General features: G+C 40.8%; 1 protein-coding gene across 1 annotated transcript in view; it reads left to right on the top strand.

The window, feature by feature from the left end:
- The first annotated feature begins 239 nt into the window (after positions 1–239).
- LOC139549643 (zinc finger protein 180-like) overlaps positions 240–16,463 on the top strand; it is a 167,296-nt gene continuing 151,072 nt past the window's right edge. The window contains exon 1 of the mRNA XM_071360315.1: positions 240–876. Coding sequence (XP_071216416.1) covers positions 447–876 — 430 coding nt within the window. The 5' untranslated portion in view covers positions 240–446. The remainder of the gene's footprint in view (positions 877–16,463) is intronic.

Here is a 16,463-nt window from a genome sequence, read left to right as displayed (position 1 = left end):
TTGACTGATATTGAATTATTTAGGGGGGGGGGGGGGGTGGTAATTAACATTTTAGGACTAGCTATGTTCCTGATTCCTACCTACCTTTTGTCTGAAAATTAAATTGACATTTTACTCAACTGCGTTACCCACTCCATTCAGCAGATTGCGGTCTGCGACTTTAAGGCAATTCTGCTACTGTGACGTATAATCTAGTGGACGGAACGCTTCTTTCAACAGCATCAACAGTCAGTCAGCCACCTCGGTAGCTTGCTAGACAAAATAGACGAACCAACAAAGAGCTTTAGACGCTTTAGTGTATATTAGCCACTGTGTTTTAAACCCACTTCTGACGTCTAGTTAGTTATCCCTTTTAATTTCATAATTTTCATATTTACGGTATTGTTTTTATTCATCTAGCGGGCTGGTTAAGTTAGCATTAGCCTAGCTAGCTAACATCTCCAACCATGAGGTCACTAAGCTACTCTCTTGTTAATGAAGAGGAGGACTGCTGGACGGAGAAAGGAGCTCTGGTGAAAGAGGAGGAGGAAGAGGAGGATGTCACAGTAAAACAAGAATTAGAGGGCGAGGCTGTTACAGTTAAACAAGAATTAGAGGGTGAGGCTGTTGCAGTTAAACAAGAAGAGAAAGACGTTTCAGTGAAAGAAGAGGAAGACGCGTTCAAAGAGGAAGAGGATTTTACAGTAAAAGAAGAGGAGGATGCAGCTTTTGGGGTGAAAGAGGAGGAGGGGGAGATGACTGTCACATCGAAAAAGGAGGAGGAGGAAACTGGATATCTAGGCCCGGTTTCCCAAACGCATCTTAAGGCATCCAATGGTTCTAAGGATGAACTTAGCCATAATATGGTTTTGAGAGACCGTTCCCTGATTAACACTAGTAAGTACTGTCTTAAAAACAGAGACACAAACTCTGCAGTTGTTGAACTGATGTTTAATTTTTTTTATTTCACCTTTATTTAACCAGGTGGCTATGATGTCATAATGATAGTTTAACCAGGTGACCATGATGTCATAATGATAGTTTAACCAGGTGACCATGATGTCATAATGATAGTTTAACCAGGTGGCCATGATGTCATAATGATAGTTTAACCAGGTGGCCATGATGTCATAATGATAGTTTAACCAGGTAGGCCATGATGTCATAATGATAGTTTAACCAGGTAGGCCATGATGTCATAATGATAGTTTAACCAGGTAGGCCAGTTGAGAACACGTTCTCATTTACAACTGCGACCTGGCCAAGATAAAGCAAAGCAGTGTGACACAGACAACAACACAGAGTTACACATGGAATAACATACAATAAACAAGCCAATAACACAATAAGCAAGTCAATGACAGTAGAAAAAAAGAAAGTCTATATATAGTGTGTGCAAAAGGCATGAGGAGGTAGGCAATAAATAGGCCATAGTAGCGAAGAATTACAATTTAGCAGATTAACACTGGAGTGATAAATGAGCAGATGATGATGTGCAAGTAGAGATACTGGTGTGCAAAAGAGCAGAAAAGTAAATAAAAACAGTTTGGGGATGAGGTAGGTAGATTGGGTGGGCTATTTACAGATGGACTATGTACAGCTGCAGCGATCGGTTAGCTGCTCAGATAGCTGATGTTTAAAGTTGGTAAGGGAAATATAAGTCTCCAGCTTCAGCGATTTTTGAAATTCGTTCCAGTCATTGGCAGCAGACGACTGGAAGGATGTATGGTGGTAAAGGGGAAATCTGCAATTGCTACATCCATATTTTGACTTTTAAACTATTTATTTCTAGCCATTGATTCTTGAAGAATATAACACATGCCTCATGAGCTTAGTTCATCTGTTGTACCCCATCAGAACCCCTAATAAGATTGTTTGTACTCCAATGTATAGAAACAATGTAAATCAACACTGTATCGCCTCAACATGGTTAAAACTATAATGTTGATATCATGGATGGTCAGTCCTTTCATCCATAGGTCTGTCTATGAATTTGAAAGTAGTTACATTTCTCCACCCCCATCCATCATCTTATTAGCAAAACAGTGGTGGAATTACAGCTTTGTTATTGGTTGATTGATTCTTGTGTGGCTCTTTTAAAGGGACAACCTAGTATTTAAACAGCAACAAAATGGCTGCCCAGAGACTTGTTTTGGTAAACAGCTGAGGGATGGGGGCTGGAGAAATGTAACCACTCTCAAATTCATAGAGAAAGCTATTGTATCAACCGTAATCCAACACCTAGCGACCTCGTCAAGAAGTTCAGACATCTTGGTGTAACAGTTATAAGGTGTTGGCTTGACAGTCGCTGGACCCAGGTTTGAGTCCAGCTCAGGGCTACCCCCTGAATTCACTACACTATGAATACAAGGACTGCCCATGCATGATGTCATAATGATAGTGTAACCAGGTTTCTAGGCTATTTTGTATATTCTAGAATTCATCCATGATGTCATAATTATAGTTTAACCAGGTTTCTAGGATATATATATAGTGTATTCTAGAATTCATCCATGATGTCATAATGATAGTTTAACCAGGTTTCGAGGCTATATAGTATATTCTAGAATTGCCAGTGTAGATTTCCTGTAGGGTCAAATTGTTAGAGCTGTTTATAAGTCATTGTATAATATTCAGCATTTATTTCCATGCCATTACATCAATAACGCCCAACCAGAAGAGAAGAAACTCTTCCTGAACCACCTCCTCCTGCTGGCCTTCATACATTCTGACGTTGCTGGTAATCGGCTACACAAGCAGTCGGCAACCTACATTTGGAGTGCAAATCTATCTTACCATTTCTACTGATCTGGTGACAGTTATGATTTTCATATGTTCATTTTACTGGAACAGTTTCATTTCATTTATAATAGTATCTCAATCATTCTGTGATTAATCTACATTCTATCTAAATGAAAATTATACAAATCTAAAAGTAACTTTTATTGCCATTGCCACCTATGTAAAAAATAGCCTACATATAGCCAACAAATAAAAACATTGCAAATAACTGTCCTATAAATCACATGGCCTGTCCATAACGAACTTGAAACATTGTATAAAATATTCTGGGCCCTCAGTTTCCCGTGCCTGTGAGTTCTCGACCGACACAGCTGTAGGCTATTTGTGAAAGTGATAAGAAGTAATCAGGTGTTTTGACATTTCCACTGGATCAGCACATTACGTTTTTCCCTTTTGTGCCGAGTGGTTATCGAAAGGGCAAGAGCTGGAAATATTTTGAGGAGTTATTCTCATTTGCAATTGATTTTGATTAGACTTTGTTTACTTGCTGTTTGAGGTGAGAAAAAAATGTGCTTTGAGAAGCTCCACAACTCATTAGTGGTGCAGCGTTAAGACAATCAGAAATACTGTCAGACATCCCCAAATGGGCACATTTATAGATCTACATTAGTGCTCAGGACAGGTAGACTAGTCTTACTTCTATATGTGTAACCAGGTAGACTAGTCCTACTCTATATGTGTAACCAGGTAGACTAGGTCTACTTCTATATGTGTAACCAGGTAGACTAGTCCTACTTCTATATGTGTAACCAGGTAGACTAGTCCTACTCTATATGTGTAACCAGGTAGACTAGTCCTACTTCTATATGTGTAACCAGGTAGACTAGTCCTACTTCTATATGTGTAACCAGGTAGACTAGTCCTACTTCTATATGTGTAACCAGGTAGACTAGTCCTACTTCTATATGTGTAACCAGGTAGACTAGTCCTACTTCTATATGTGTAACCAGGTAGACTAGTCCTACTTCTATATGTGTAACCAGGTAGACTAGTCCTACTTCTATATGTGTAACCAGGTAGACTAGTCCTACTTCTATATGTGTAACCAGGTAGACTAGTCCTACTTCTATATGTGTAACCAGGTAGACTAGTCCTACTTCTATATGCGTAACCAGGTAGACTAGTCCTACCTCTATATGCGTAATCAGGGAGACTAGTCCTACCTCTATATGCGTAATCAGGTGTGCGTCCTTACTCAACATTGACAGGAGGGTTTCAACCAAAAGACAATTAATAAATTGACAAACCTGACACATCTTGCGGGGTCAAATCAAATGTTAATGGTCACATACACATGGTTAGCGGATGTTAATGGTCACATACACATGGTTAGCGGATGTTAATGGTCACATACACATGGTTAGCGGATGTTAATAGTCACATACACATGGTTAGCGGATGTTAATGGTCACATACACATGGTTAGCGGATGTTATTGGTCACATACACATGGTTAGCGGATGTTAATGGTCAAATACACATGGTTAGCGGATGTTAATGGTCACATACACATGGTTAGCGGATGTTAATGGTCACATACACATGGTTAGCGGATGTTAATGGTCACATACACATGGTTAGCGGATGTTAATGGTCACATGCACATGGTTAGCGGATGTTAATGGTCACATGCACATGGTTAGCGGATGTTAATGGTCACATACACATGGTTAGCGGATGTTAATGGTCACATGCACATGGTTAGCGGATGTTAATGGTCACATACACATGGTTAGCGGATGTTATTGGTCACATACACATGGTTAGCGGATGTTATTGGTCACATACACATGGTTAGCAGATGTTATTGGTCACATACACATGGTTAGCGGATGTTATTGGTCACATACACATGGTTAGCGGATGTTAATGGTCACATACACATGGTTAGCGGATGTTAATGGTCACATACACATGGTTAGCGGATGTTAATGGTCACATACACATGGTTAGCGGATGTTATTGGTCACATACACATGGTTAGCGGATGTTATTGGTCACATACACATGGTTAGCGGATGTTAATGGTCACATACACATGGTCAGCGGATGTTAATGGTCACATACACATGGTTAGCGGATGTTAATGGTCACATACACATGGTTAGCGGATGTTAATGGTCACATACACATGGTTAGCGGATGTTAATTGTCACATAGACATGGTTAGCGGATGTTATTGGTCACATACACATGGTTAGCGGATGTTATTGGTCACATACACATGGTTAGCGGATGTTAATGGTCACATACACATGGTTAGCGGATGTTAATGGTCACATACACATGGTTAGCGGATGTTAATGGTCACATACACATGGTTAGCGGATGTTAACCTTTCACGAGCGTCAACCCCGGATCCGGGAGCACCCCCCCCCCCCCACACTGATTAGCATCGCTAGCATAGCGTCACAATTAAATAGTAGCATCTAAATATCATTAAATCACAAGTCCAAGACACCTAATGAAAGATACAGATCTTGTGAATAAAGCCACCATTTCAGATTTTTTAAATGTTTTACAGGGAAGACACAATATGTAAATCTATTAGCTAAACACGTTAGCAAAAGACACCATTTTTCTTTGTCCACCATTTTCTCTCCACCAGTAGCTCTCACCAATTCGGCTAAACTAAGATATTGATAGCCACTAACCAAGAAAAAACCTCATCAGATGACAGTCTGATAACATATTTATGGTATAGGATAGGTTTTGTTAGAAAAATGTGCATATTTCAGGTATAAATCATAGTTTGCCATTGCAGCCACCATCACAAATCTCACCAAAGCGACTAGAATTACTACAGAGAGCAACTTGTATTACCAATTTACTCATCATAAAACATTTCTTAAAAATACACAGCACATAGCAATGGAAAGACACAGATCTTGTGAATTCAGACAACATTTCAGATTTTCTAAGTATTTTATGGCGAAAACACAATAAATCGTTATATTAGCATACCACATATGCAAACGTTACCCGAGCACTGATTCAAGCCAAAGAGAGCGATATCGTTATCATCGCCAAAATATATTAATTTTTTCACTAACCTTCTCAGAATTCTTCCGATGACACTCCTGTAAACATCATATTACAACATACATATAGAGTTTGTTTGAAAATGTGCATATTTAGCCACCAAAATCATGGTTAGACAATGACAAAAGTAGCCCAGCTGGTCAGAAAATGTCGTGCGCCATATTAGACAGTGATCTAGTCTTATACATAAATACTCATAAACTTGACTAAAAAATACAGGGTGGACAGCGATTGATAGACAATTTAATTCTTAATACAATCGCGGAATTACATTTTTTAAACTATCCTTACTTTTCAATACAGGTTGCGCCAAGCGAAGCTATAGCAAACAAAATGGCGGCATAAGCGTTTAACATTTTTCGACAAAAACACGATTTATCATGAACTGTTCTTACTATGAGCTGTTCTCCCATCAGAATCTTGGGCAATGAATCCTTTCTTGGGTCTAATCTTCTTTTGGTCGAAAGATGTCCACTTGTCCGTCGAAATGCCCACTAACGTACGACCGGGACCCCGAAACGTGCCCGGCTCTTCAAAGTGTATTACAAAGCAATGCCTCAAAATCGCACTAAACGGATATAAATTGCTATAAAACGGTTTAAATTAACTACCGTATGATGTTTTTAACACCTATTACGAGTTAAAACATGACCGGCGCTATATTACTGGCTAAACCAAGGCTTGGAAAAAGGCCAGTCAGATGTCCTTCTTGCGTTGAGCGCAGAGTCCAAAAGAACGCTACTTCCGGTATTTGGTGATTTATAGAGGCACTGATTGCGCAATCGACTCCATTCAAAGCGTCATCACGTACTGACATCCAGGGGAAGACGTAAGAAGTGTCTGTTTCTCCATAGCATTTACACGGACATTTAAACTGACTCCAGATCAGGGGCCAAGATGTCTGAAATCTGACTCCCTATCATGAAAAGTGCTGTAGATTGAGTTCTGTTTCACTGAGACAAAATTCCAACGGCTATAGAAACTAGAGAGTGTTTTCTATCCAATAATAATAATAATATGCATATTGTACGAGCAAGAATTGAGTACTAGGCAGTTTAATCTGTAGAGCAAATTATGCTAATGCGAAACAGCACCCCCTATAGTTGCAAGAAGTTAATGGTCACATACACATGGTTAGCGGATGTTAATGGTCTCATACACATGGTTAGCGGATGTTAATGGTCTCATACACATGGTTAGCGGATGTTAATGGTCACATACACATGGTTAGCAGATGTTAATGTTAATGGTCACATACACATGGTTAGCGGATGTTAATGGTCTCATACACATGGTTAGCGGATGTTAATGGTCACATACACATGGTTAGCAGATGTTAATGTTAATGGTCACATACACATGGTTAGCAGATGTTATTGGTCACATACACATGGTTAGCAGATGTTAATGTTATTGGTGACATACACATGGTTAGCAGATGTTATTGGTGACATACACATGGTTAGCAGATGTTATTGGTCACATACACATGGTTAGCAGATGTTATTGGTCACATACACATGGTTAGCGGATGTTAATGGTCGCATACACATGGTTAGCGGATGTTAATGGTCACATACACATGGTTAGCGGATGTTAATGGTCACATACACATGGTTAGCGGATGTTAATGGTCACATACACATGGTTAGCGGATGTTAATGGTCACATACACATGGTTAGCGGATGTTAATGGTCACATACACATGGTTAGCGGATGTTAATGGTCACATACACATGGTTAGCGGGTGTTAATGGTCTCATACACATGGTTAGCAGATGTTATTGGTCACATACACATGGTTAGTGGATGTTAATGCGACTGTAGCGAAATGCTTGTGCTTCTAGTTCCGACAATGCAGTAATATCTAACAAGTAATCTAACAAATTCACAACAACTACCTTATACACACAAATGTAAGGGATGAATAAGAATATGTACATATAAATACATGGATGAGCGATGGCCGTGCGTCATTGGCAGATGCAGTAGATGGTATAGAATACTGTATATACATATGAGGGTAATGTAGGATATGTGAACATTAATAAAGTTGCGTTATTTAAAGTGACTAGTGATACCTTTTATTAGGTCCATTTATTAAAGTGGTCAGAGATTGAGACAGTATGTTGGCAGCAGCCTCTCTATGTTAGTGATGGCTATTTAACAGTCTGATGGCCTTGAGATAGAAGCTGTTTTTCAATCTCTCGGTCCCAGCTTTGATACAACTGTACTGGCCTCGCCTTCTGGATGATAGCGGTGTGAACAGGCAGTGGCTCGGGTGGTTGTTGTCCTTGATGATCTTTTTTGGCCTTCCTGTGACATCGAGTGGTGTAGGTGTCCCGGAGGGCAGGTAGTTTGCCCTGGTGATGCGTTGTGCAGACCGGACCACCCTCTGGAGGGTCTTGCGGTTGAGGGCGGTGCAGTTGCCATACCAGGCGGTGATACAGCCCGACAGGATGCTCTCGATTGTGCGTCTGTAAAAGTTTGTGAGTGTGTTCGGTGACAAGACAAATTTCTTCAGCCTCCTGAGGTTGAAGAGTCGCTGTTGCGCCTTCTTCACCACACTGTCTGTGTGGGTGGACCATTTCAGTTTGTCTGTGATGTGTACGCCGAGGAACTAAAAACGTTCCACCTTCTCCACTACTGACCCGTCAATGTTAATGGGGGGTGCTCCCTCTGCAGTTTCCTGAAGTCCACGATCAGCTCCTTTGTTTTGTTGATGTTGAGTGAGAGCTTATTTTCCTGACACCACACTCCGATTGCCCTCACCTCCTCAATGTAGGTCGTCTCGTCGTTGTTGGTATTCAAGCCGACCACTGTAGCGTTGTCTGCCAACTTGATGATTGAGTTGGATGGGTGCATGGCCACACAGTCGTGGGTGAACAGGGAGTACAGGAGAGGGCTCAGAACGCACCCTTGTGGGAGACCCCAGTGTTGAGGATCAACGGGGTGACGATATTGTTAACTACCTTCGCCACCTGGGGGCAGCCGGTCAGAAAGTCCAGGACCCAGTTGCACAGGGCGGGGTCGAGACCCAAGGTCTCAAGCTTAACTTCTCTAGGGTAGGGGGCAGCGTTTGGAATTTTGGATGAAAACCCCAAATTAAACTGCCTGCTACTCAGGCCCAGAAAATATGATATGCATATAACTGGTTCAATAATTACACATACTTCTTAATACTGTAGCAATTTAGTAACAGTCACATGTTCAACTATCAATAGCTGATCCAGGAAATCATTTTCTGCCAGTGCCAGTCACATGACAAACATCACGACATGCAACAACAACCAAAGTGCTTCTTCATTCATTACTCTGGTAAAGACAGTTATGCCGTGCTCCACGTTGGATCCAACATCCCTAACAAATTGATGTTTATATTGTGTTATTGTCTGCTTGATTTACAGTAGGATCTCGTTAGTCTGTTTGGACACGGAGATACTTAGCTCATGTGTAGAGAGAGAACTGTTCCTTGATGGATGGGCTATTGTACAACACACAGAGCTATTTTCCGTTATTCGGGACATTTAGAATGACATCAAATTACAGAGTAGTCAATTGGGATTATTCACAAAATTATCTGGTGATCAGGTTATGAAATGTCATGAAAAATACATTTTAGTTGTTTCACCTGTAAATATTAAATTATTTATAGTCATAGGTCTATGTTGTTGTTAGGTGAAGTTATGGGTCCTACAGTAGGTCTATGTTGTTGTTAGGTGAAGTTATGGGTCCTACAGTAGGTCTATGTTGTTGTTAGGTGAAGTTATGGGTTCTACAGTAGGTCTGTGTTGTTGTTAGGTGAAGTTATGGGTTCTACAGTAGGTCTGTTATTGTTAGGTGAAGTTATGGGTCCTACAGTAGGTCTGTGTTGTTGTTAGGTGAAGTTATGGGTTCTACAGTAGGTCTGTTATTGTTAGGTGAAGTTATGGGTCCTACAGTAGGTCTCTGTTATTGTTAGGTGAAGTTATGGGTCCTACAGTAGGTCTATGTTATTGTTAGGTGAAGTTATGGGTCCTACAGTAGGTCTATGTTATTGTTAGGTGAAGTTATGGGTCCTACAGTAGGTCTATGTTATTGTTAGGTGAAGTTATGGGTCCTACAGTAGGTCTATGTTGTTGTTAGGTGAAGTTATGGGTCCTACAGTAGGTCTATGTTGTTAGGTGAAGTTATGGGTCCTACAGTAGGTCTATGTTGTTAGGTGAAGTTATGGGTCCTACAGTAGGTCTATGTTATTGTTAGGTGAAGTTATGGGTCCTACAGTAGGTCTATGTTGTTGTTAGGTGAAGTTATGGGTACTACAGTAGGTCTATGTTGTTGTTAGGTGAAGTTATGGGTCCTGCGGTTATAACACACTGTCTGTCTGTCTGTCTGTCTGGGAGAAGAGACTCACCTTGCCACCTAGTGAGATCACTCTGTTATAACACACTGTCTGTCTGTCTGTCTGTCTGTCAGGGAGAATAGACTCACCTTGTCACCTAGTGAGATCACTCTGTTATAACACACTGTCTGTCTGTCTGTCTGTCAGGGAGAAGAGACTCACCCTGCCACCTAGTGAGATCACTCTGTTATAACACACTGTCTGTCTGTCTGTCTGTCTGTCTGTCTGTCTGTCTGTCTGTCTGTCTGGGAGAAGAGACTCACCTTGCCACCTAGTGATATCACTCTGTTATAACACACTGTCTGTCTGTCTGTCAGGGCTCTGGTCTAAAGTAGAGTATTATATAGGGAATAGGGCCCTGGTCTAAAGTAGAGTATTATATAGGGAATATGGCCCTGGTCTACAGTAGAGTATTATATAGGGAATAGGGCCCTGGTCTAAAGTAGAGTATTATAAAGGGGAATAGGGCCCTGTTCTACAGTAGAGTATTATATAGGGAATAGGGCCCAGGTCTAAAGTAGAGTATTATATATGGAATAGGGCCCTGGTCTAAAGTAGAGGATTATATAGGGAATAGAGCCCTGGTCTAAAGTAGAGGATTATATAGGGAATAGGGCTCTGTTCTAAAGTATAGTATTATATAAGGAATTGGGCCCTGGTCTAAAGTAGAGGATTATATAGGGAATAGGGCTCTGGTCTAAAGTAGAGTATTATATAAGGAATTGGGCCCTTGTCTAAAGTAGATGATTATATAGGGAATGGGGCCCTGGTCTAAAGTAGATGATTATATAGGGAATAGGGCCCTGGTCTAAAGTAGATTATTATATAGGGAATGGGGCCCTGGTCTACATTATAGTATTATATAGGGAATAGGGCCCTGGTCTACAGTAGAGTATTATATAGGGAATATGGCCCTGGTCTACAGTATAGTATTATATAGGGAATATGGCCCTGGTCTACAGTAGAGTATTATATAGGGAATAGGGCCCTGGTCTAAAGTAGAGTATTATATAGGTAATAGGGCCCTGGTCTACAGTAGAGCATAACATAGGGAATATGGCCCTGGTCTAAAGTAGAGTATTATATAGGGAATAGGGCCCTGGTCTAAATTAGAGGATTATATAGGGAATATGGCCCTGGTCTAAAGTAGAGTATTATATAGGGAATAGAGCCCTGGTCTACAGTAGAGTGTAATATAGGGAATAGTGCCCTGGTCTACAGTAGAGTATTATATAGGGAATTGGGCCCTGGTCTAAAGTAGAGTATTATATAGGGAATAGGGCCCTGGTCTAAAGTAGAGTATTATATAGGGAATAGGGCCCTGGTCTAAAGTTGAGTATTATATATGGAATAGGGCCCTGGTCTAAAGTAGAGGATTATATAGGGAATAGGGCCCTGGCCTAAAGTAGAGTATTATATAGGGAATAGGGCCCTGGTCTTAAGTAGAGTATTATATAGGGAATAGGGCCCTGGTCTAAAGTAGAGTATTATATAGGGAATAGGGCCCTGGTCTAAAGTAGAGTATTATATAAGGAATTGGGCCCTGGTCTAAAGTAGAGTATTATATAGGGAATAGGGCCCTGGTCTACAGTATAGTATTATATAGGGAATAGGGCCCTGGTCTACAGTAGAGTATTATATAGGGAATAGGGCCCTGGTCTAAAGTATAGTATTATATAGGGAATATGGCCCTGGTCTACAGTAGAGTATTATATAGGGAATAGGGCCCTGGTCTAAAGTAGAGTATTATATAGGGAATAGGGCCCTAGTCTACAGTAGAGTATAACATAGGGAATATGGCCCTGGTCTAAAGTAGAGTATTATATAGGGAATAGGGCCCTGGTCTAAATTAGAGGATTATATAGGGAATATGGCCCTGGTCTAAAGTAGAGTATTATATAGGGAATAGGGCCCTGGTCTACAGTAGAGTGTAATATAGGGAATAGTGCCCTGGTCTACAGTAGAGTATTATATAGGGAATTGGGCCCTGGTCTAAAGTTGAGTATTATATATGGAATAGGGCCCTGGTCTAAAGTAGAGGATTATATAGGGAATAGGGCCCTGGCCTAAAGTAGAGTATTATATAGGGAATAGGGCTCTGGTCTTAAGTAGAGTATTACATAGGGAATAGGGCCCTGGTGTACAGTAGAGTATAACATAGGGAATATTGCCCTGGTCTAAAGTAGAGTATTATATAGGGAATATGGCCATGGTCTACAGTAGAGTATTATATAGGGAATATGGCCCTGGTCTAAAGTAGAGTATTATATAGGGAATAGGGCCCTGGTCTAAATTAGAGGATTATATAGGGAATATGGCCCTGGTCTACAGTAGAGTATTATATAGGGAATAGGGCCCTGGTCTACAGTAGAGGATTATATAGGGAATAGGGCCCTGGCCTAAAGTAGAGTATTATATAGGGAATATGGCCCTGGTCTACAGTAGAGTATTATATAGGGAATAGGGCCCTGGTCTACAGTAGAGTGTAATATAGGGAATAGGGCCCTGGTCTAAAGTAGAGTATTATATAGGGAATAGGGCCCTGGTCTACAGTAGAGTATTATATAGGGAATAGGGCCCTGGTCTAAAGTAGAGTATTATATAGGGAATATGGCCCTGGTCTACAGTAGAGTATTATATAGGGAATAGGGATAAGGCCCTGGTCTAAAGTAGAGTATTATATAGGGAATAGGGCCCTGGTCTACAGTAGAGGATTATATAGGGAATAGGGCCCTGGTCTAAAGTAGAGTATTATATAGGGAATATGGCCCTGGTCTAAAGTAGAGGATTATATAGGGAATAGGGCCCTGGTCTAAAGTAGAGTATTATATAGGGAATAGGGCCCTGGTGTACAGTAGAGTATAACATAGGGAATATTGCCCTGGTTTACAGTAGAGTATTATATAGGGAATATGGCCCTGGTCTACAGTAGAGGATTATATAGGGAATAGGGCCCTGGCCTAAAGTAGAGTATTATATAGGGAATAGGTCCCTGTTCTACAGTAGAGTATTATATAGGGAATAGGGCTCTGGTCTTAAGTAGAGTATTATATAGGGAATAGGGCCCTGGTCTAAAGTTGAGTATTATATAGGGAATAGGTCCCTGGTCTAAAGTAGAGTATTATATAAGGAATTGGGCCCTGGTCTAAAGTAGAGGATTATATAGGGAATAGGGCCCTGGTCTACAGTATAGTATTATATAGGGAATAGGGCCCTGGTCTACAGTAGAGTATTATATAGGGAATATGGCCCTGGTCTACAGTATAGTATTATATAGGGAATATGGCCCTGGTCTACAGTAGAGTATTATATAGGGAATAGGGCCCTGGTCTAAAGTAGAGTATTATATAGGTAATAGGGCCCTGGTCTACAGTAGAGCATAACATAGGGAATATGGCCCTGGTCTAAAGTAGAGTATTATATAGGGAATAGGGCCCTGGTCTAAATTAGAGGATTATATAGGGAATATGGCCCTGGTCTAAAGTAGAGTATTATATAGGGAATAGAGCCCTGGTCTACAGTAGAGTGTAATATAGGGAATAGTGCCCTGGTCTACAGTAGAGTATTATATAGGGAATTGGGCCCTGGTCTAAAGTTGAGTATTATATATGGAATAGGGCCCTGGTCTAAAGTAGAGGATTATATAGGGAATAGGGCCCTGGCCTAAAGTAGAGTATTATATAGGGAATAGGGCTCTGGTCTTAAGTAGAGTATTACATAGGGAATAGGGCCCTGGTGTACAGTAGAGTATAACATAGGGAATATGGCCCTGGTCTAGAGTAGAGTATTATATAGGGAATATGGCCCTGGTCTAAATTAGAGGATTATATAGGGAATAGGGCCCTGGTTTACAGTAGAGTATTATATAGGGAATATGGCCCTGGTCTACAGTAGAGGATTATATAGGGAATAGGGCCCTGGCCTAAAGTAGAGTATTATATAGGGAATAGGTCCCTGTTCTACAGTAGAGTATTATATAGGGAATAGGGCCCTGGTCTACAGTAGAGTGTAATATAGGGAATAGGGCCCTGGTCTAAAGTAGAGTATTATATAGGGAATAGGGCCCTGGTCTACAGTAGAGTATTATATAGGGAATAGGGCCCTGGTCTAAAGTAGAGTATTATATAGGGAATATGGCCCTGGTCTACAGTAGAGTATTATATAGGGAATAGGGATAAGGCCCTGGTCTAAAGTAGAGTATTATATAGGGAATAGGGCCCTGGTCTACAGTAGAGGATTATATAGGGAATAGGGCCCTGGTCTAAAGTAGAGTATTATATAGGGAATATGGCCCTGGTCTAAAGTAGAGGATTATATAGGGAATAGGGCCCTGGTCTAAAGTAGAGTATTATATAGGGAATAGGGCCCTGGTGTACAGTAGAGTATAACATAGGGAATATTGCCCTGGTTTACAGTAGAGTATTATATAGGGAATATGGCCCTGGTCTACAGTAGAGGATTATATAGGGAATAGGGCCCTGGCCTAAAGTAGAGTATTATATAGGGAATAGGTCCCTGTTCTACAGTAGAGTATTATATAGGGAATAGGGATAAGGCCCTGGTCTAAAGTAGAGTATTATATAGAGAATAGGGCCCTGGTCTACAGTAGAGGATTATATAGGGAATAGGGCCCTGGTCTAAAGTAGAGTATTATATAGGGAATATGGCCCTGGTCTAAAGTAGAGTATTATATAGGGAATAGGGCCCTGGTCTAAAGTTGAGTATTATATATGGAATAGGGCCCTGGTCTAAAGTAGAGGATTATATATGGAATATGGCCCTGGTCTACTATAGAGTATGACATAGGGAATATGGCCCTGGTCTAGAGTAGAGTATTATATCGGGAATAGGGCCCTGGTCTAAATTAGAGGATTATATAGGGAATAGGGCCCTGGTTTACAGTAGAGTATTATATAGGGAATAGGGCCCTGGTCTACAGTAGAGTGTAATATAGGGAATAGGGCCCTGGTCTAAAGTAGAGTATTATATAGGGAAAGGGCCCTGGTCTACAGTAGAGTATTATATAGGGAATAGGGCCCTGGTCTAAAGTAGAGGATTATATAGGGAATAGGGCCCTGGTGTACAGTAGAGTATAATATAGGGAATAGGGCCCTGGTCTACAGTAGAGTATTATATAGGGAATAGGGCCCTGGTCTAAAGTAGAGTATTATATAGGGAATATGGCCCTGGTCTAAAGTAGAGTATTATATAGGGAATATGGCCCTGGTCTAAAGTAGAGTATTATATAGGGAATAGGGCCCTCGTCTAAAGTAGAGTATTATATAGGGAATAGGGCCCTGTTCTACAGTAGAGTATTATATAGGGAATAGGGCCCTGGTCTACAGTAGAGTATTATATAGGGAATAGGGCCCTGGTCTAAAGTAGAGTATTATATAGGGAATAGGGCCCTGGTCTAAAGTTGAGTATTATATATGGAATAGGGCCCTGTTCTAAAGTAGAGGATTATATAGGGAATAGGGCCCTGGCCTAAAGTAGAGTATTATATAGGGAATAGGGCTCTGGTCTTAAGTAGAGTATTATATAGGGAATAGGGCCCTGGTGTACAGTAGAGTATAACATAGGGAATATTGCCCTGGTCTAAAGTAGAGTATTATATAGGGAATATGGCCCTGGTCTACAGTAGAGTATTATATAGGGAATAGGGCCCTGGTCTAAAGTAGAGTATTATATAGGGAATAGGGCCCTGGTCTAAAGTTGAGTATTATATATGGAATAGGGCCCTGGTCTAAAGTAGAGGATTATATATGGAATATGGCCCTGGTCTACTATAGAGTATGACATAGGGAATATGGCCCTGGTCTAGAGTAGAGTATTATATCGGGAATAGGGCCCTGGTCTAAATTAGAGGATTATATAGGGAATAGGGCCCTGGTTTACAGTAGAGTATTATATAGGGAATAGGGCCCTGGTCTACAGTAGAGTATTATATAGGGAATAGGGCCCTGGTCTAAAGTAGAGGATTATATAGGGAATAGGGCCCTGGTGTACAGTAGAGTATAATATAGGGAATAGGGCCCTGGTCTACAGTAGAGTATTATATAGGGAATATTGCCCTGCTCTAAAGTAGAGTATTATATAGGGAATAGGGCCCTGGTCTAAAGTAGAGTATTATATAGGGAATAGGGCCCTGGTCTAAAGTAGAGTATTATATAGGGAATAGGGCCCTGGTCTAAAGTTGAGTATTATATATGGAATAGGGCCCTGGTCTAAAGTAGAGGATTATATAGGGAATAGGGC

The sequence above is a fragment of the Salvelinus alpinus genome, chromosome 2 (genome assembly GCF_045679555.1).
Source record: "Salvelinus alpinus chromosome 2, SLU_Salpinus.1, whole genome shotgun sequence".
NCBI lineage: Eukaryota > Metazoa > Chordata > Actinopteri > Salmoniformes > Salmonidae > Salvelinus > Salvelinus alpinus.
The sequence above is the reverse complement of the archived record's forward strand: the minus strand, read 5'-3'. Positions and strand labels throughout refer to the sequence as shown.